The following is a 23,162-nucleotide window of genomic DNA, read 5'->3' as shown; positions in this document are numbered from 1 at the left end:
CCCCCCCCCCCCCCCCCGCCTTAGAACGAGGGGGGAAGTTTAGTGTTTGATCGCTGTGCGTTCCAGCAGCTAATGCTCTGGAACGCACCGCAATTGGTGTGAACAAGCCCTTAAAGTGACTCTATTCTTAAAACATTGAAAGGGTATGTATGGTCAAAAACTAAAAATAAATATGTATTTCTATATTGAATTTCCATATATTTTATCCCACTCCTAATAACCATATTGACCTTGAAGTTTGTAATCTTATTTACTGAAGATGCCCATAGGATGTACTTCCTCGAAGCAGTATCATTATTTCAATCAGCCCTATGAATATGCACTTCCTTGTATCACCAGTCTAAGCCTGCTGTCTGAACAATGTATCATTCTCATTGCTTGCTGAAAGCAACGCATTATGGGATATGTATTCTTAAAAAAATTGAGATTGCATCACATTAAGTAGCAGGGTAAGGCCCCATTCACACATGAATCGGCCTGCACGTACAGCTCCGTGCGGGGCCGTACCAAGTAGCTGCCGGGAAGGACAGGTGCTGCGTGTGATTAGAACGCAGCTCCCGTCCTTCTCTATGGGGCTACACGGCCGTACGCCCCCCTACGCTCACCTCATTTGCAGGTCCGTAGGGGTGCGGGTGATCGTATTCATACGCCGCCGGAATGGAACATGTATGCGCCCCGGCCAGAAAACCCGCACCCCTACGGACCTGCAAATGAGGTGAGCGTAGGGGGGCGTACGGCCGCGTAGCCCCATAGAGAAGGACGGGGGCTGCGTTCTAATCACACGCAGCACCTGTCCTTCCAGGCAGCTACTTGGTATGGCCCCTCACGCAGCACGGAGCTGTACGTGCAGGCCGATTCGTGTGTGAATGAGGCCAAAGAGATGCAAAGCACACTGGGAATCCAGGAAGTTTATGAAAGTGATGTGCAAGTGGAAGGCAGCACTCACTACATACAAGAGATTTGTTTGTAAAGTAAGCTTTGATTGCATTAAAGGAGAACTATGAGGTGGGTGCTTTTCACTCACCTCATAGTTCTAGCCGACCGGTGACAATGAGACTGTCACAGGTCGGCTCAGTAGATCGGGAGGTGAGCAAACACATACCGGGTTCCCTCACCTCTCGATCCTGTCACGGCTCTCTGCCGTTACAGGGGAGGGGCTGGATTCCCCCCTCCGATCCACCAGCGCTGACTGGCGGAACGGGCGGGGAGGGGGCGGGTACAGCTGGCTCTGCCTCTAGATAGGCAGAGCCAGCTGTCAGTCACACAGCTGGGCGGATCCCGGCACAATTGTCGGGATCCGCTTCAGCTGCGGCATCTCAGTATACCACGAGCAGCAGCTGTAGCTCGCGGTATACTGAACCTAGGGTGACGGGAGGATGCTAGTTTGTGTCCTCCCGTTACCCTAAGGAGAACTATGGGGAAAAGCCTTAACCCAATAGTTCTCCTTTAACAAAAATAACTATAGTATGTATTCCTATTACAATACTGTATAACATGATGATAGAATCAGAATTCCTTTAACTTATTTTATTCAAACAAAGTGAGGGGTTAGGTACACATATGTGATATAATTATATAGCCCTATCTGTCCTCTAAAAAACTATATATAATATGTGTGGGTACATTTAGTAAGAAAGTATATTACTGCTATGGAAGAATCACACAGCAAAAATGTAAAAAATGTGTCAGTCATTTATGAACAGAACCTGAAAACTAGCTCAGTCATGAAGGGGTTAATAAATACATGTCCTATTGCCAGCGCCACCAAACATCACTGCATGAAAGGAGAGAAGAGGAGCTTACTTAAAAAAAATATTATACTTGACACTTCTGGAAATGTTGGATGCAGACATCCCCCATTGCACTCTGTGGTTCCTTTCACCAGCCCCTACGTCACTACAATATATAGAGGAAAGAACTGAAGGAACCACAACACACAGAGGTCTGAACCAGGCATCCAAGACACCTGAAAGTATGTGTGAAGCTGAAGATCTTTCAAATAGATTACTTCTGCAACACAGCAGAGTGCTGGCAGTCATGGCAGTGGGGCAGGTATCTATTGTTTGCTGCAGGGAGACCTTTACGTCAGGTTTTAAAAATAGCAAGTCGCTTTAAATAATGAAAATGCTTGTGGATTTAGGGGACTTAATTTTCATCATGTACTGCTATGGAACATCTGTGTTCTCAACTCAGCTAGATAAATGAACATTTTCATCTGTATCTGAACTCTGTGTCCCAATGTTTCCTGTAAGCAAAATATAACAGCAGTCTGATGCAGTGACAATGGCATTTTTGTGGCCTTAAAATTGCACTGAAAATGTACATGATTCATGCGAACATGTGTGAAATGTACAATATCATGGAAACAATTATAACTACAGCAAGCTAAGACATAGCATGCAAGTAGGGTATAGGAGAGCAAGAAAATAATTGATGGTTGCCATCAATTCTAGGTAAGGCATATCAGCTGCAATAGGAGCAGATAATCTAAGCATTACTGGCAAGTAAAACTGTTTAAGTTGATTAAAAGATCTGCAGGTTTCCTTGAAGTAGTTGCCAGTAGGAGCTGCATTTCTGAATATTGACCAGACACATACCTTGTAGTGCTTCACACATTTTATTTTATTTCTTTTGGCCGCAGGAATAAAAAAGATGTACCCAAAATAAATGAAATAATTACGAATACTTCTGTCTCTATCAAAGCTACACTGTGTGGCCTCATTTATAATGTATTATTATAAGTTACCAAGCTATGAACTCTTTCTTCACCTATGGAATTGGAAGCTTAAGAAGGTGTAAGCATACAGCCCTGAGATACCATGTGACGTTAGTGCCTCTATAATACAGAACTAGTTAGTCATAGGGGAAAAACAGATCTCTAATAAGAGTAGCTTGTTGTGCCTCATCTTACAAATCCTTACATAGAATGAAATAGTGATCTAGATAAGAGTTAAAGAAACACAATTTAACACAGTTAATAATTAAAACATTTACAGGGTTATTCTCAAAAGGGTGAAGAGTTTGGAGAAGGCAGAAGAAGTGAACAATCTAGGACAACATAGCTGATTTGGAAAAATTCTCCAATTCAGCTCACTTTCCTGTTCAGCTATGTTGTCCTAGAAGTCTCCTGCCTTCTCCAAACTCTTCACCATTTTGTGAATAACCCTGTAAATGTATTTTATATAAATGCTAAGGCACCTACATTTGTATATGTATACCGTATATTGACCATAAACACTACAACTTTAGCCAAAGAGATGCACAGTAAACTAATTTTAATGTCCACTTCCTAAGCACAATCAGTAGCTATCCTAGTTTTATGGAGCAATGGCTATGACCAGATAGACAATAAAACAGAGATACCGTGAAAGCCAACCAATCTACCTACTCCTGCTCAGTGACTAAAATGTATGAAAGCCAGAGATTCACATGACTGTCTGTTAAATAGCATTTCAGATAGATACCATCAACACCAGTATATTAATTTCTCTCAAAACAAATATCTAATGGTTGCTCATATAATGGCCCCATGCACATCTTAAACATAAATGCTCACCTGAGGCAAGAAGAAAAAAAAAAGTGACTTTCCTCTGCAAAATATATTATACACTGATAAGCAATTACATTTAGTAAGAAAGTATATTACTGCTATGGAAGAATCACACAGCAAAAATGTAAAAAATGTGTCAGTCATTTATGAACAGAACCTGAAAACTAGCTCAGTCATGAAGGGGTTAATAAATACATGTCCTATTGCCAGCGCCACCAAACATCACTGCATGAAAGGAGAGAAGAGGAGCTTACTTAAAAAAAATATTATACTTGACACTTCTGGAAATGTTGGATGCAGACATCCCCCATTGCACTCTGTGGTTCCTTTCACCAGCCCCTACGTCACTACAATATATAGAGGAAAGAACTGAAGGAACCACAACACACAGAGGTCTGAACCAGGCATCCAAGACACCTGAAAGTATGTGTGAAGCTGAAGATCTTTCAAATAGATTACTTCTGCAACACAGCAGAGTGCTGGCAGTCATGGCAGTGGGGCAGGTATCTATTGTTTGCTGCAGGGAGACCTTTACGTCAGGTTTTAAAAATAGCAAGTCGCTTTAAATAATGAAAATGCTTGTGGATTTAGGGGACTTAATTTTCATCATGTACTGCTATGGAACATCTGTGTTCTCAACTCAGCTAGATAAATGAACATTTTCATCTGTATCTGAACTCTGTGTCCCAATGTTTCCTGTAAGCAAAATATAACAGCAGTCTGATGCAGTGACAATGGCATTTTTGTGGCCTTAAAATTGCACTGAAAATGTACATGATTCATGCGAACATGTGTGAAATGTACAATATCATGGAAACAATTATAACTACAGCAAGCTAAGACATAGCATGCAAGTAGGGTATAGGAGAGCAAGAAAATAATTGATGGTTGCCATCAATTCTAGGTAAGGCATATCAGCTGCAATAGGAGCAGATAATCTAAGCATTACTGGCAAGTAAAACTGTTTAAGTTGATTAAAAGATCTGCAGGTTTCCTTGAAGTAGTTGCCAGTAGGAGCTGCATTTCTGAATATTGACCAGACACATACCTTGTAGTGCTTCACACATTTTATTTTATTTCTTTTGGCCGCAGGAATAAAAAAGATGTACCCAAAATAAATGAAATAATTACGAATACTTCTGTCTCTATCAAAGCTACACTGTGTGGCCTCATTTATAATGTATTATTATAAGTTACCAAGCTATGAACTCTTTCTTCACCTATGGAATTGGAAGCTTAAGAAGGTGTAAGCATACAGCCCTGAGATACCATGTGACGTTAGTGCCTCTATAATACAGAACTAGTTAGTCATAGGGGAAAAACAGATCTCTAATAAGAGTAGCTTGTTGTGCCTCATCTTACAAATCCTTACATAGAATGAAATAGTGATCTAGATAAGAGTTAAAGAAACACAATTTAACACAGTTAATAATTAAAACATTTACAGGGTTATTCTCAAAAGGGTGAAGAGTTTGGAGAAGGCAGAAGAAGTGAACAATCTAGGACAACATAGCTGATTTGGAAAAATTCTCCAATTCAGCTCACTTTCCTGTTCAGCTATGTTGTCCTAGAAGTCTCCTGCCTTCTCCAAACTCTTCACCATTTTGTGAATAACCCTGTAAATGTATTTTATATAAATGCTAAGGCACCTACATTTGTATATGTATACCGTATATTGACCATAAACACTACAACTTTAGCCAAAGAGATGCACAGTAAACTAATTTTAATGTCCACTTCCTAAGCACAATCAGTAGCTATCCTAGTTTTATGGAGCAATGGCTATGACCAGATAGACAATAAAACAGAGATACCGTGAAAGCCAACCAATCTACCTACTCCTGCTCAGTGACTAAAATGTATGAAAGCCAGAGATTCACATGACTGTCTGTTAAATAGCATTTCAGATAGATACCATCAACACCAGTATATTAATTTCTCTCAAAACAAATATCTAATGGTTGCTCATATAATGGCCCCATGCACATCTTAAACATAAATGCTCACCTGAGGCAAGAAGAAAAAAAAAAGTGACTTTCCTCTGCAAAATATATTATACACTGATAAGCAAAGCAATAGGTCCCAATGGACATTAGTAAACATTCTAGAACTTCTACTATCACAAAATATTTAAAAAGTATTAATCTAATTAATTAGTCTGATATTTTTTTCTATCTGCTGGGCTCATGTTAGAGCGTAGAACGTGGCTATCCTCCTTTTATAAACCATTAGTAAAACCAAAGTCTACAAACAATAACAAGTCAGCAAAACTGTTGTATGCGTGTAGAGAAAAAGAGTAAAGTAATGTTCCTGTTCATCACTCAATGTCTAGAAGCATCCATCTCAGTGTTGCTTATTTTATTAATTCTCAGCTTGCTTCATAATGTACCATTCACGATCAGTCATTTATACGATGGTTCTTGGTGTGCCTAATAAAGCAATCACTCAGTTTATATAAAAAGAGAAGCATGCATACCTTTAATTTAAACTCCAGAACGGCACTATAACCTGTCTTCTCACAGGTAATGGTGACATTTCCTCCAAGCTCTAGCGTCATGGTGCCATAAAGAATTCCTGTAGAGACACATACATAGGTGCTACAACTGCAAGTTATTAGACAATACAATAACTCATTCCTAGGTAGGAGAAATCTTACCTTTACAGTGTGCATATGGCATAGTAATTGTGTAATCCTCTCCTCTGTTAAGGAATGTTAGTCTGCCTTCTCCTTCCAGAAGAGCTGACAGAGAATTGCCTGTGGGGCAAGAATTTTGGAAAATGAAAGTCTATCTAAATCTAAACACTTAAACCAAATATGTTGTTGCATATGTTCTTATAATGTCATATAAATGTAAATGTCTTGCTTTCAATTATTCGTCTATGCGTATTTCTGATGTGCTTTCAGGCTTTATGAGTTTTTCTTTTGAACAATGACAGTCAATATCCCCTGTGACATCATTAGGTGTAATCTTCCTTTGAGGAGACCCAAGCAGAAAAAACGCACCAAAAACACGCCTAAATACGTGTATATGCATTTGCATGTGCTCTCTTTGAAGTCAAGGGAGTCAAAAATGCACTGCATAGTGCCAAAAGAAGCATCTGCATCCATGTTGGATCAATGTGAATGGGCACCATTAAGAATAATGTGATTTCCATAGTCGTGCATTGCAGCGTGATAGAAGACGCAGGATGTCACCGCCCCTTGTCCAATCAGAGAACACCTAGTATTCATTCAGAGAAATACTAGGTGTCCTCTGAATTGCCACTATACTTAGAATTGACTCTCTGCGTTTTACAGCACAGGAAAGTCATTCAGCATAGTAGCTGTAGCAGGGAGCTGGAAGATGTTGTACTACACTTTGGCTACTACAGTGTATTACAGGATCCCAGTGGCCCTGTCAGAGCTGGAGTTCTACTTTAGGTGTTAAACATTGCTTAGCACGCATGCACATACAATGAAAATATATTATCAGGGGCTATGCCTGCTTTAACTGTGGTACAAAGCAATGTTGTACAAAGCAATGTAATACATTTCCATGCTGCTGTAATTTACAGGACTGTTCAGGCTTACCATAAAATTTAGATTTGGCCAAAATACTTCCACTTAGACAAAATCCATCTTTCCGGTTACTGACATAAAAGGCAGACACTGGTGGATGATGGGAAACCTAGTAATAAAGTTAAGTCAACAATGAAAAATAATTTATTAACAAGGCTCGTCAGGCCTCAAATTAACAAAGACTGAAAAGTAAATAATTATTAAAAGCATATTAAACAAAAAAAGGTTTCAGCACTGTAAGACATTTTAAAGTCACACTGGCTGACACCTTTCAATCTGAAGTTGTGCAAATAAAGATATGTACATGATGTATTCTGACATCTTAGAATTTGTGGACAATTTGAAAAAGCTTCCTAGGCACAGCAAGAAATTACAAATGAGCCTCCTCTGCAAATTGCAACCAACTCTATTGACAATTTTTAAGAGGAACTGTCCCTGAAGTTTACATAAAAAAATAAATAAAATCAGCAAAAACATAATATCTGACAGAAGGGGAGAAAGAGTTATTCAGAGCTAAATTACAGTTAACTTTGGGTTTTATAAAGACATTTTTCCCCCTACTCACGTGGCTGCTGGGACTACTCAAAATGCAGTTACTATATGTTGTTACAGCATATTTTTGAACAGCTTTTGCAGCACTTTTTGTAAACAAAGGAGCCTCTGTCTGTACTCTTAAGACAATGCATTTTAGCTGGGAAGGGCAGATGTAACAGAGAGGAAGCCTTTTACATACAGAGTATTTAGGTGCATTTTATGGCCATAAGAATGATCAAAAGTGACAGTTTAGGTGTTTATCATCATAATTCTAGCAAAGTAGACTGATAAATATGTACAGCTATTTGTGTTAGAATAGCTTGTTAAATGCCGTGCATGCTGCAACTTCTTTATGTCAGTGATATTAATTATTCTATACAAGTTCAAACCTAGACTGTGCTAAAACCTTCAGGAAATGTCCATACCTGCTCAGCAATGTAATAGGTCTTGCTATTAGTTTTTGGATGGATCCACAAGCAGCGGAAGGTTTCTCCAAGGATAGGGTTGTAAGGTTTCTTCAGACCCTTAAAAAGCAAAAAAAAAAATTAAAAAAAAAAAAATCAACAAACCTAATTGTATGCAGTTATATATTTTCAGATCAAAATGTTCCCTCCAGCTCCATTTTCCATTCATAACACGAACACAGATTACATTTCCTTAATGCACACAGGTCTGGTTAAGCTATGATACAAGGATTCAAGTGTAGCAGCGTGACTGTATTGACTGTATTAAAACATGTACTTGCACCTGAACTTTACTTTTAGGATGCCACAGTTCTGTCACAATGATATACTGGAAGAAGAATGATGACAGTAGTGCCTTTAGTCTACTGGAAATACTTATGTATTTTCTCTTTTTTGTATCCCAAGCATGCCTATGTCCTTCACATTATGTGACAAGTCGCTTCTACAATCATGGATTTCTCTCTACAGTGTTTAGCAGAGGCCTCAGCAGGACACCATAATTTCCACACTGCGGCATGAATATTTTGAATGACTCGTAAAATGCAGGAGCATTGTAAAGTAAGCACTGCATTGTCCTGCAAAGAGTGGGCAGCAACATAGGCTCTCTCCTTAGTCTAAGAGATTTTCATCACTTTCATGTGAACATACTAAAGAACAAGAGGAAATAAAGAAAACAATCCAGCATGAAAGTATCCTATAAAAATACTATAAAAATTACAATCGAACCTTTGGCTTTTTGTAAAATCCCGACAGATACCACTTCACCACTTTCTGCATCCGGCTGTAGGGATTTTCTTCTAGAGCCGCTCTGGTTACAAAAAAAGATAAATCATCCATTTGGTATTTCAGCTATCACAATAAATTATTTACAGATTCCAGGGGTAGAAAAAAAACACTTAGGTTAACCTTTTCATGAGAACTCCCAAAAATAAAAAAATGAATGATAGTAAATGGATCTCTAGATGTCTAGATAGGTTGGGTAAAAATGACACTCGCATACAAGGTCTCCTGACCTGCCTACTCACACACAGATTTTTTTTAACAGGTGCCAGTCCAATTTTTTCCTATGAAAAAAGGGAAGTAAAATGCTAACAAAACAAGATGCACATTTACCAGTCAAAAAACACAAAACAACAAACAGCGGTCTTGGAAGGGGCCCTAAGTAAATGTTATGCTGCCCTGCAAAACAGGAGGAGGAACCTGCGGTGGTAACAAAAGAAAAACTCCCCCGTTATGCACGAATCCTCTGCCACCATAAACGTGACCGTCTGCCGCTTTGACAGCTCTCCCACCATCGCTGTCACCAGACGTACTGCACACTACTTTACTCAGACCCACAGGGACAGGACCGCATCCCGTGCTGATAACTGTCATCCACAGCCGCAAACACGGATTGACCAGTCGGATCAAGTGCCTCCGAGCTCTGCCCACACTGCACTGACTCCCTGTTCACATAGCAGTGATACGGACGGAGTCCCTGCCCTTTATCTCCTTCGGTCCTCAGCCCCGCACTCTCCATCCTGGACAGGCACCTCCTGACAGCAGACCAGCCATGCGAGAGAACACAGACCTCGGACATCTCGATCCTCTTCCCAGGCCGCCTCTCCTCTGGTCCCCACATCCACACGCAAGTGTACTTATACACTTTTGTTTTTCTGCAAACCAGTTAGCCTCCATTGTGAGATTGCCCATCACTTAGGTCCTTACATTTACCAGTCAAGCAAATCAGACGGAAGACTTTGCTGGCCCCTGTGGTTGTGTGATGAAGGAGAAGGATGGATATCTCATAATCCGTTGCTTTCAGTTAGACTACTGCCTATCTATAGAGAGTCTTGGGGCTTAGTGTTATTGTTCTGAATGAACATACTGCAGCTTACCAGTTCTTAGATGGGATGCCTGCAGGAGTTTTCCTTTATTTTTACCTGGTGATCCTGCAAATATCACACTGCCTGTCCTAGGGTGGCTACACTCACTCCTGCACTGTATCTATGCCGGGAGACTGCCAACATTTCTGCCTTTGTTCATTTCTATTACATGGGGTATAGGGGGAGATTAGTAGTTTACCCATAGAAGGTAAGATTGTTTTGTGCTTTCAGTTCAGCTCACAGAAAGTGACAAAGATATTGAATTTCTGGCAAGATCAACAGGTAGCCTGAAAAAAAACTAAACTAATGCAGCTAACTTATCTAAGCACTGGTAAACTGCAACACATTACCTTTTTGTTCTTGGACTTGGCTATTTCTTTAAAGTTACTTATCAGGCTTTTATTCTTGTGTCCCCATCGGGGATATTTTCCCTTACACCTTGTCCATGATGCCCATACAGGAAATGAGGTGTAATGTTTTCACCAGGACAGGAAGACACAGCCAGCCATAACAATCAATGTCAGATGCTCTAACCCTTCCAAACTCTACTAAATTTGTGTCTGCTGGAGAGATTTCCTGCTGCTTCCTGTCCAGACAGGAAGTGAGGGGAAACCTCCCCAATAGGGATACAGACAGCAATAAATACACTGGTACCACTTAGTGTGCATGTTTATGCAATGGGGGAGGTAACGTAAAAGAAAGCTTCTTATAAAGTCTACCTGATCGACTATTTCTGTCAAAACAATTGCCCTCACATGTTTTCAACCCAATGCATTAGAACTGGCACCTTGATCTAGCTAAAACTGAATATGAGGTACCTTAATCCTATAAGAAAAGCAAAGAAACATGCAACATAAATATACCACTTTCTTAGGTAATTACAAACTTCATCCATATTGCATTTAATATGGTAACATTTAAACAACCCTTAAATAAATGTTATGCCATGCATGATTGTGTACATCCAGACATAGCCGAGAGCAGTGCTTAGCTGCCATATATGTACAGACATGGAATGACATTGCCTTGAGTGTTATGTTACTGTGTCTCAGCTACGTACAGAATAATAAACAGCAAGAGGGGTAATTTGGCATATGGAGAAACATACACAAGATGATTATTATGGTGATGAGATCTTGTTTTGCAGAGCTCCCTGTCATTTATTTGCCAAGACCAAAATAACATAGCCAGTATGCGCAATTTCACCATATTTAGTGTTTTGTGATTTCCCTAAACAAGAAACAAAGCTATGGGTACCAATTATTATATACTTAAAAGTCATAGGATTTCTCTTTAAATGATAGCTCTCCCTATCTATATCAATACAATGTGATCTTTCAGGGCACGATGTGCTTAGCACACTGCCTTGCAGACCCTGGATCATGAGTTCAAACCCCAAATGCAATCTATCAGCATGGAGTCTGCATGTCTTTATTGTTTTTGCGTGAATATTCCCTTAGTGCTTTGGTTTCACCATACTCCAAAACACATACTATCTGCCCTAGTGTATGTTTATCTGCATACGACTGGAGGTAGGAAAATAAGAATACGCTCACCCGAACAATAACTGATGGGATTTGTTATACAACTGTATAAAAAAAATTAGGACAAAGACTGGACAAAGACTATATAGGACTTCACACTGAGTATTGTTACTTCTGTAATATGACATCACTAGCCAGGAACAAGAAAAACTCTGTGCAATCCATGGGAACACAGAGTCTATGTAGAACCTTATACTACAAGCTGGAACTTCTATAAGTAACTGTCTTGTATGTGACATCACCAGCCAGAAACAATAATTTTTATATCACATCTGACCCAGAAGATGCATGGTAGAATCTCGTCAACTCACCACTTCTGCAGGTTATGGAAGTGTCTCTAGTAAAAACTGTCCTGCCACCAGGCCTGGGAAACAGTTTATAATATAAAAGTCCAAGAAACAATTAAAAGTCCAAGAAAACAGAACCTGTTGTCAATCGTATTATCATAATTTTGTTCTGGTTCTTGCCACTGTGTTCTTGGCAAATGTTCAGAATTTACTTGCTGCCATGGGGGAAACCATAAACATTGATCTTTATTCAATATTTACTGAAGTGAGCTCTTGAATGTTCCCACTGCATAATAATCATGTGCAAGCAGTGAGGTCACAGCTACCAGCTAAACTGCAGGTTCAGTGCTGTTTAAAATGCACAAAATTGCAAGCATGGGGGTCCATTTATAAATAATTCACAGGGCCCTTCACCCTACGAATATCTGTGAATGATTGATGTATTTTTTCCCAATGTATTTTTCCCCCCCCAGTTTGAATGTAATGCTGTAATACACTATTGTCACTAGATAGAGTTGAGCAGTGTAGAAAATAAGTACTGTATGCATTTTCTTTTCTCCACTGCTCAATCTAATGGCCATAATGCAGTATTAAAACACTACATTCAAAGTGGGAAAACAATATATTAGGAATATTTGTTTTTGGCATTATTCACACAAAACGAATGTTTGAAGCGCAGGGTTTATAAATAAACCCAAAGGAGTCTACAGCTTTACTACTTTACGCATGACAGCTAAATGAACCAATACAAAATTAATGAAGATTGTGATGAGTAAAACAGTGTCCACAAATGCTTTAGACATAAAAGATATGATGTGGTCCCGTATATTACATGTTAAACAATTTATATTTAAACCTAATAACTGTTCAGTTCCATTTCATTAGCCTTGACTGATAGAGATGGCTGAGTTACACTCACTCAGAGAGGAAGTCTGCATGATAGTAATAGTCTGAGAGCTTGTCCAGGAAAGAACGAGGTTCCAGTATAAAGGTGGGAAGCACCACTTTGGACAAGTCCATCCCCGGCCGTACTTGCTTTAATAATGTCCAGATCAAACTTTTGTGCTCTTCTGAAACAGTCTCAGTCTGTGATGCTTCACCGGCCTTGAAATGAAAGGCGAAAAATAAGAGGTCCACAAAGAACAATGCTGCCACTCATGCAGATTATTTACAAAATGCCATAAGATATTTCAATAACCTGTGCCTTTGCTTGTTTCACAACATGCACATATTTGGTATGGAAACAAAGAAAAGATTTCTGTGTGTTTACACCAAATACTAGCTTTCTAAATACAGTGTGCAATCACAAAACTTGCTCCATTCATTTTTTAGTGAACTATATATGTGGTATACAGTATAATGGACAAGTCCTCTGGTAAGCCCAAAACCCACCTTTTTTCATATTCCACATTGTGCACTAGTAGTTAAGCATTAAACTCATGTAAGATCTTAGTAAACAATAGCTGAATAATTAAAACCATTTGTAGTTCAACACTAGTTGATGTTGAAAGGGGGGCAAGCTGTACAATTGAGCTTTAGGCCTGCATTTGCCTAGATTTGAATTATAACTAAAGGGAAAACCTTTTTTTTTTTTGTTTTAGTCAGAGCAGTAGGGAGTTCGAACCACTGTCATGTGTTTATTACTCCCTGTTAGGGAGATTCATTCTCATCAATTGTCCTAATCACCAATGTCACAGAAAAGTAAAGTGAGGGTAAATTCAAAGTTTTGAGTTGCCACCAGAACAGAAATAAGGAGAAGGTTTTGGTTGTAATGATACTTTAGACAATTAGAAAATAGAAAATCTGTCTAGATTTCTATTCATGAGTGCAAAGGCCTCCTTTAGATTGGATGTACCTGGATCAGCACCACTGACGACTTGAAAGGGGCATGTTTATAATTGGCCAACCATTCCAAAGCTGGCCATACACTGAGCAAATTTTGACCACTTCTTGAGTAAAGTCTAGGAGTGTATGGCTAGCTTAATGCTTGTAAACAAACCACAGCTTTATTCATAGGTGCTCCTGTACGGTCAGATACACAAAGACTGCCACTGCTGCCCTACTGAAAATTTTATTTGCCCAGCTCTCTTTGTAACAATATTCTTACTTATTAACCACCTCTTAGTATAGGTTTCCTTTAAAGCTCAACTCTGAGATCCCACACAAAAGCATTTTTGGATACTTCAACTGCTAATATACAGTTGAAATACCTTAAAGTGCAAATGCACCTCCAGTATCCTCCTGATACCCAGCCCTCCCTGTCAGTCTTCTCCTATTCCCAATTCAATGGGTTATCACCAATGAAGTCACATAACAGCCAGTGAAAATGTTCTGAACTGGGCCCGCACTGGTACTCTGCACTAATTATTCAGTACTATGCACAGTTTGTGCAGATTACAAACTTTTCATAGGAATGGATGGAGAGTGCACCATAGGATTGAATGTAGAGTGCACAGTGACTGGGTGTAGGAAAAGAAACAATAACAGTATAACTGCAGCTTAATTTATTCACTTTTACCCAAACCTCCCAAGATACAAGCTACCAGCTTGTATATTTTCTGCTGGTTTGGGGGTGGAAAAGTATCACAAGAAGAGTGTTGGGTGATCAAATTTTGTATGCAAGACTATTACAGTTGTACAATTGGGACATCTCTTAACTATACTGGAGCAATCCCACTGGTAAGGCAGCTCATAATACATTACACTTTTCCTGTCCTTTCCAAAAAGAATAGAAATGCCTGAAAAGATGTTTAATAGCAACGCAGTAGAAACATCTTATATCCACCACGTGAATGTGTAACATTGGTTATTACCCATGACCAGAGGAGCTATACGGTTCAGTCAAAACCCGAGTCTGCTTATTATTTTAATGTTCTTCCCTTAACTCAAACATGATTCTGAAGTACTTGAAATGTTTCATACTTTAAAACTGCAATTTAGTTACATATTCCAAGATCACATTCCTGTGATGCACATTCATTTAACAAACTGCTAGTCTAAAGTAGAGTCTAAAGTAGAAATGAACTTATTAGGATGCCAAGCATGTATAGTAATAGACAGCCGCAGACAGGAAGGCTAAGAAAATAGCTCTCATTTCAGCCCTTCTAGGCATGTGCTGTAATATAGAAAAGGAGTAGTGAGAGTAATCAATTTACTTTACTGCAGGAACCAATGATAGTGTTTAAGCGCCATCCTAACAAAAAATATTCGTACCCAGCAGCAACCCATCCTGCAGAAAATACTCAGAATTTATCAAGGCAGGCTGTTATCTCTGACATTGGGAAAAAATAACTACACTGAATCTACTACGCAGATGTTGGCAATGATGGGGTAGCTTTTTCCTTACCTCTCCCAGTTCTTCATGCGACTCCTCCACATATGTTGTCTCCTTAATTATATCAGTTGGTTCAGGGTCAATAAAGGAGTCATCTTGTCTCTCTGAGGTATCGCTGTCACTCTCCTCACTTTTGCCAAGCCCATCATTGTCAGACTCCTCGTGATCATTATCCTTGTCCGATTTGTCAGAATAAGTGTCCTGATCTTTAAAGTGTTGTCTTTCAATTTCACTGTCATTTAACCTGGAACACAAAACACAATGTGACCTGAAATCCCCATGAAAAAAAAACAAAATCCCCTGTGACTGAAGATCTAGTCTGCAGAGCTGTAAAATTAAGATGACCACGATTGGTCAGATCATTCGCTGGTTGACAAAAGATATACATCTCATTAAACTAGAAGTCGCATGCAACAGTACCTTAGTTCTCACATTGAAGATATACAGCTATAATGCTCAAGGCACAGAAGTGCATATGCACAGGTAGTGCATGAATAATTTAGAGGAGGAATTCAAGACGAAAGTTAAATCTTTAAGGGTACTGCATTTACCATTTTTAGATGTTTCTTATAGGATAACAAAAATTCACTTTTAAAACGAGCTATGAGGTGAGTGATTTTCACTCACCTCATAGTTCTAGCCGACCTGTGACAATGAGACTGTCACAGGTCGGCTCAGTAGATCAGGAGGTGAGCGAACACATACCGGCGTTCGCTCACCTCTCGATCCTGTCACGGCTCTCTGCCGTGACAGGGGAGGGGCTGGATTCCCCGCTCCGCCAGCGCTGACTGGTGGAACAGATGGGGGAGGGTACAGCTGGCTTTGCCTTTAGATAGGCAGAGCCAGCTGTCAGTCACGCAGCTGGGCGGATCCCGGCACAATTGTCGGGATCTGCTTCAGCTGCGGCGTCTCAGTATACCGCGAGCAGCTGCTTGCGGTATACTGCGGCGTCTCAGTATACCTCGTGGTATACTGAGCCTAGGGTGACGGGAGGATGCTAGTTTGTGTCCTCCTGTTACCCTAAGGAGAACTATGGGGAAAAGACTTAACCCCATAGTTCTCCTTTAAGGCTTGTTCACACGAATTTCTGGTCCAGATCTGGAGCAGATCTGCAGACGCAGTGCTATGCGTGCAGTGCGTTTTTGACGCGTTCCAGTTAAAAAAAAAATATATATTTTTTTGTTGCGAGTAGGGCTGTCAGTATGTTAGCTGCGGTGCGTTTGACGCGTTCGTGCGTTTCCGGACTGTACAAAATGTGACATGCAGTATTTTCTCTGTCCAGACCGGAACAGACTGCGCACGTGAAAACTGTAGCCCATAAAACACATAGGGATACATTGGGATGAATTTAGGGTGCAGGAGCACATGGTTCTGGTCTGGACGTCGTGTGAACAAGCCCTTACAGTTCTGCAGTAACTTGTTGCCAAAGGGACCACAGCACACAGTGGGCAACACATTAGGGAACACACACAGATAGTATGTCAGATAGCAATGGTGCCTGGAGCTCTTCAACACAAGAACGATTCCACTCATCACCCGCCAGAAAGGCAAGTATAAAAACCTCTTCAACAGGGCAGCTTTGCAATATATTTTCTTCAATAGGATGTCTTTAAAGAGGTTGGAGTTATCAGAATGGTAAGCAAGCTATCAGTTTGTGTATTGCTACACATATCCATATTTGGGTGCCAACCTAGTGCATGTTAGGGGCCACATTTTGCAGAGCTACCTTGGCATCGCAATCGTGCTTTACATCTTTGCAAATCTAGGTATCGAAATGCAAAACTACTTCAGCAAGTCTGAAAATGTTAAAGCTTATAACCTGGACATCTGCTAATATTTCAAATTCAATGCACCAACTAAGCTGCACTGAATAGACTGCACTAATGTAAATTATTAAGGCAGATTTGGTTCAGAACATATTGACTTTAGTTTTATTTTTAGAGCAGTGAAAGAACAGAGCTGGACAATACTTACTGGAAATTTTCATTGCTGTGGATGTTGTTTGCCCTTAGCAAGCCATAGAAATTTACGTGGCTGTTCTCGTTAGAGGAGTTCAGTTCATGCTCTTTACCTTCCCTGATCATGGTGCGTTTCAGCAGGCTGGAGCATTTTAGAGCCAGCTCTAGTGCATCCATCCAGCACCTTCCTAGTATAAAACACAGATGCACATAAAATTATTATCACATCCCTAAAATATATAAAAGCCATTAGAGTTTATTAGCTCCAAGCTTTTAAGTTTACAATAATGCTAAGGCATGCAGCCTGCAGGTGGCAATCCATTTGGGCACCCTGTTTTTGGTACAGGCACTGGCTAAACCATTTAGAACTAGTTCTATCTGCTCATTGTGCCATCAAAGTACTGTTATCACATAAACTAATTAGATTATTTACAACTAAAACAAAAAGTTTGCAAGATAATTTCACTAATGTGCACGATGTTCATATAGCAGACAAGAGAGTCAATTCACTAAATCATAATGCATGTAGTGTGTTTATTTTTTTACCATAAAAATAGTGACCTCAGCTAACTAAAGCCAACTTTCTTTACAAGGTCGCATGAGGTTATTTATTCATGATTGTTTTTATCTCATGATAGCTTTTAAATCAAAATGTTTGAATTTTCAAATAGAAATATTGCATTGTGTTAAATTATTATTTTTCCTAAAGAGATGATTTAAAGCATAACTCCAGCCAAACATTTGATATTAAAAGGAATTGCCCATTAGAGATAAAATAACAAAACCAGCTTTTACTGCAGTATTCACGTTTGATCCAGAGACTTCTTCCACAGTACCTTTTTTCTACCACAAATGGAAGAGGCCCATAACACATAAAATTCAGGTACTTTTAGACTGCTCGCATTTAGAAAAAAATATGTATTAAAAAACACCTACAGCCAAACATTTGTTTGGGCTCTAGTTCTCTTTTGGGTCACAGGAGGAGTATATTTGCTAATGTCTTCCTGTGATCCAAAGCTCAGCCTATAGCAGGCTTCTGTCTGCTATGCTGACAGTGCGGGGCTGCGTTGCAGCCGGGAAAGATCCTGACAATATTGTCGGAATCCACCCCACTGCCTGATTGACAACTGGCTCTGCCTCTTAAGAGCCAGCTGTGCTCGCCACCTACCCTGTCCGTCCCTCCAATGAATGCTGGAGGAACAGAGAAAGGAGGGGGGAATTCCTGCAGGAAGTGGTGACTGACAGCGCTCTCTGCAGGAAGAAGCCGTGAGTTGACCAATCAGTAGTTGTGATCGATCAGTTCTCGAGCTATAGAGCAGTGTCGCTCACTGGCCTTAAACTATTACGAAGAGTACATTTTATTCTCCCAATACTTCTCAATGAACAATGAACTAAAAATTAGAGCTGCATTAGTCTATGTCTTTTATATCCCCTATTTCAGCTTTGACTATTGAAAGTCTCCATTTCTCAAATATCTGTATTTCATTTTGAGTCATTGTTTTATCACTACTTAAAGGCCTTCTTTTCCTGCTAACCTTAATAGACACTTCACAGATATACACTAAAAATATCTTTAGAAGTAAAAAATCCATGCAATCACTCTGAAGTGACTTTTACACAAAAAAATGCTACATAAAAACAATAACCTACATGCAGGCACATCAGTGCATTCATTAAAAAAATTCTGTGATAATTATTTGTGATAATTTCAACTTTACCAAAATAAAGTGTTGAAGTGAGATGACCATGTGAGTAACGCTTTGAGAATCTGATTGCATTGCACAGATTAGCTGAACTTCACACATGCACACTATATTATCAATGATTTCGATGTTTTGTATATGAAGTCTATTTACAATATTAACGCAAATCATTTTTGCATGTTAACATACTACTACCTTTTAGCTGGTGTTAACCATGAGGTGTGTATTGAGGACGGCAGAAACCTGACCATTTGAGGTACAGGAAAATACGGATTTAAGTGGAAAAAAAGGTTTTCAAAGACTATAATGCAAAATAAATTCCACGCTTATGTAATATTTATGTTTCCAAGTTGAATATTATGTGGAGAAAATTGTGTGCTAAAATAAATGCCGTTAAAACAAGCAGCCTAGAACTGACTCTCTTGGCACATAGCCTTTCTGTACAAAGAAAGTTTGTAATTCTATTCATTTACAATGCCAATTGGACACACAGGAAATGTCAACAATGGGTTACTGTGCTTTCAACTACACTTCAGAGTGATGCAACACTGGGAAATACAGCTTATAAAATGTCTACTTTCATAGTGCTGCCGTATGAACATTATTTCTGATACTTAGATACAACTCCATAATTAGCTGTGGCACTATGATGAAGAACAACACACACATTAATTACCCCTTGAGAATTGCCTTAAGAAACTATCTAATGACACAGCACACAGTGCAGTATCTTATGGCAACCAATACAAATCTAACTCAATCACTGCCATTTAACAACACATGGATCTGCTAAGATTCACCTACAGAGAATGTTTGCTGAATCTCAGTTTTAGTGCTTTATTAATATGCCCCTTTGTGTTGTATTGAATAAGTGTGATCAGTAGCTAAAAAGCTTGCGATCGCATTGGCATGGGATCAGTCTACAATGTCCCTCTTTGGTGAGAGTGTCGCCTCCTGTATCAGTGTCTCCCTCCCCAACTCCCAATCGATCAGCACTGTGCCGGTGTACTTTGGATTTCAGTGGTACAACCACCAGCTTCTTCAGCTGTCATCCTGCTTCTAATGCAAGCTTCCTGATTGTTTATCGACCAGTGTGCATTCAATCTACAAAAGGTGCGCATCTCTATAAATGTGATCCAGCAGGTGTTTACATTTACAGCAATTGTACAGTGCTGTGCAAGTTCTTCTGTGGTCCCCTCTGTTCACTAGCTGATCTGACTAACTTTTGACAGCTGACTGATCTCTTCATTGAATTTGCAAGTTTACAACTTGAAACATTTGTGCAGCTCTGTGGATGTGATCTGGCAGCCAAATGGCTGCCAATCACATTCTCAGTGCTGTAGCCATTGTCCCCCTGTTACCACTAACGTATAGATGTATCTTGCTGCACTCCTTCCCGGATAGAAATGAAAACCTGTCTTATTCAGGTGGGTGCTCGCAATGACCACGGATGGCACAGTGCAATAACATGAAGTCCAAGAACGTCACCAGAACTCCAATGTAGATGTGAAAAAAGGTAGATTTATTGACACGTATTTGTCATAAATGCAAGCGCTTTCGGGGCCTCACAGGGTCATCTTCATCAAGCCCAGAATGACAAAGTATACCAAAGACATCACCACTTATATAGACATAAAGCAAGTGCATTGGAACAGAAGAACCTCCCCCATCCCTGTGATTGCTTTCCCGCCATAATAATTCAAAAAACACTTACAATGAGGGAGTATGCAGCTGGAGAAAGCGTGCACCACTGTCACGGCCGTTAAGCTGTCCACACGGCAGTTCGTTGTCATGCCAACATTATGCTATGGCTAAGCTCCGCCCCGACCACCAGCCTAGAGGAACGCAGGCCGCTTCAGTTGGTTACGATTGCAGCTGCTGGAATGTGAAACTCCGTCCGACCATGCATGCGCAGTACGGATAATAATTAATATGGTAATATCCATGTCCATTCTGTCTTTGGATATTAGTCACTCATGCCTTTTTCTCATATCACTGCTTTTTAGCGTTTCCCTTTTTATGGATTGTAATAGCGTAGGATGAACAACCATTTAGGCCCCATTCACACTAAGCGACATGAAAATCGCGCGACTTTGAGCGATATTGCGCGACGAGCGATATTGCGCGACGAGTGTGACTTTTTCCTATTGGGCTGTATGCAATCAGGAGCAATATCGCTGAAAATCGCTCTAAAAAAGGGTCATGTAGGAGCGACAAGCTACCAGCGACGAGCTACAAGCGATATTGAGGGATATTGAGCGACGAGATGTGAACAGCTACATTGAAATGTATTGGTGAAGCTACATAGAGCGATATCGCGCGGAAATATGAGCGATATCGCTGCAAAAATCGCTCAATGTGAACGGGGCCTTCAGGTGAAATATGTCATGTGCTGGTGGACGTGGCAGAGCTTAGCCATAGCATAATGTTGGCATGACGACGAACCACTGTGTGGGCAGCTTAACGGCCGTGACAGCGGTGCGCGCCTTCTCCAGCTGCATACTAGCTCCTTGTAAGTGTTATTTGAAGTATTATGGCGGGAAAACAATCACAGGGATGGGGGAGGTTCATCTGTTCTAATGCACTTGCTTTATGTCTATACAAGTGGTGATGTCTTTGGTATACTTTGTCATTCTGAGCTTGATGAAGGGGACACCTGTGAGGCCCCGAAAGCGCTTGCATTTATGACAAATATGTGTCAATAAATCTACCTTTTTTCACATCTACATTGAAGTTCTGGTGACGTTCTTGGACCCCTGGTAACCCTGTCCGTTCTCCTCTCCTACTGCTCTTCCCAGCTCTAACCGGAAAAAGTCTATTCCTCTTAAATAGGGTGCCAGCACACTACAGTGCATGAACCATCATGAATCTTTTTTTCAACACAGCACACAGATGGTTCTTGCATATGCATTGAGGTGCACTAGCAAAACGCATTAAGGTGCCATTTAAAACTCACTGCACTGTGTGAACCATGCATTACCACAAAATGTAGGTGTGATGCTAGCCTCAAGCTCAAGTCGCTTATTAACAGTTTTACTTTTTTTCGATTTTTACCAATTCACAAAAAGGCACTTTAAAATTCACAAATATTTGTTATTTATTAACACTGATAGTTTATCTCTTAGATTTAGTAAGATCTTTGGAAGTTACGCTGTATTTGCATGCACCAACAATGATTGAAGTATATTTTTTATTGAAAACAGTTACACAAATATCATGCGATGTACAAAATCCTCCAGATTAAGCAAACATATCTGAAAATGTGATAGACGCTTTGTCTGTGTAGAAAAGTCAAGCATTTTGTTTGCTGGCACAATGGCACTTTCTGCTGCCTCCCACACGTCCGCTGCATGCCACAGAGTAGCTATGAAAACCCAGGAATGTCATTCCACATTAACACTCTAAATACCATTGACTGTGAACAGTTGTAGAAGAGTGAAGCAACCCATCCACTCTGTCTTTATTACTGGAACTTCTGTATTTTAACAAGTTTACTCAGAATTTACAGAACACTTTTGTTTTATCAGCTAGTATGAGAAACTAAAACATCCTTCCAAGTTATGTTAATGATTCAAGAAAACAGAAGCGTCCTAAAGTTTCATGGATATATAAAATAAACTGACTTAGCCCAAAAAAAAATCTTGAAAAATGTAAAATAATGCAGACTGAAAGTAAAAAAACAACAACTTTTGTTCCGCTGATCACACAAAGGCTGCCAGAATAAAACAAATCCTCCAAGCCCCATAAATACCTCTGCACTGATTATTGATTCCAGGGTACCCCACTCTAAGAATTTTGTGAACTGACTTAGCTGTACCCTTGGGGATGGGGGGGCAGCGGGTCTATATTACATTTTTAACCTGAGGTTTGCTTTAAAACTAAGGGATTAACCATCCAAGCTGAAACAATGTTAGACACTTTATTTACCTTTTCTTTGTCCTGTACTATTAGCTATGGTTGGGCCTTCTGAATAAAGTAAATATCAATGTGCTGACTACAGTAACCCCTAGAACAGTAGTTTTCATCATATGCAGGCCAGGTCACAATAAACAGAGATTGGGTTGGCTACTTTGGGTTATGGGGCCATAAACTTGAGGACAGATGGATTATGCCCGTGCATGCCCATGTTTATCTTTGCACCAAAAATATAAGGTAGGTTCGAGTATGGGTTTTACAATAACATGCATACTTGGCTCGGCCTAGCAGGCCAGAACATGCTTCTTTTTGTAAAAGAAGCAGAGAGGAGGAAGCCTAGCAAGAAAGGTGGATAAAAAATAACGTTTTCAAACTTTCCTGCTGGAGCCAATAGACATTGTACCCCCCCCCCCAACCCCAGCCACCGCCACCAGCTTTCCTTATTCAAG

The 23,162-nt window shown here is 40.0% G+C and overlaps 1 protein-coding gene across 9 annotated transcripts in view; it reads right to left on the bottom strand.

Annotated features, from left to right (window-relative positions):
- Positions 1-23,162, bottom strand: part of OSBPL8 (oxysterol binding protein like 8) — a 230,757-nt gene that overhangs the window by 17,390 nt on the left and 190,205 nt on the right. For all 9 annotated transcript variants that reach the window (XR_001942119.1, XM_018572747.1, XM_018572757.1 and 6 more), the window contains 8 exons: positions 17,112-17,283; positions 15,150-15,381; positions 12,723-12,907; positions 8,834-8,915; positions 8,069-8,167; positions 7,122-7,218; positions 6,207-6,305; positions 6,027-6,124 (listed from right to left, as the gene is read on the bottom strand). Coding sequence is in view for 8 of the 9 variants with exons in the window: in XM_018572747.1 (XP_018428249.1) it covers positions 6,027-6,124; positions 6,207-6,305; positions 7,122-7,218; positions 8,069-8,167; positions 8,834-8,915; positions 12,723-12,907; positions 15,150-15,381; positions 17,112-17,283 (1,064 nt within the window). In the remaining variant the exon portion in view is untranslated. The remainder of the gene's footprint in view (positions 1-6,026; positions 6,125-6,206; positions 6,306-7,121; positions 7,219-8,068; positions 8,168-8,833; positions 8,916-12,722; positions 12,908-15,149; positions 15,382-17,111; positions 17,284-23,162) is intronic.

The sequence above is a fragment of the Nanorana parkeri genome, unplaced genomic scaffold (assembly GCF_000935625.1).
Source record: "Nanorana parkeri isolate BGI_ZX_2015 unplaced genomic scaffold, ASM93562v1 scaffold45, whole genome shotgun sequence".
NCBI lineage: Eukaryota > Metazoa > Chordata > Amphibia > Anura > Dicroglossidae > Nanorana > Nanorana parkeri.
Note: the sequence above shows the minus strand (reverse complement) of the source record. Positions and strands in the feature narration are given on the sequence as shown.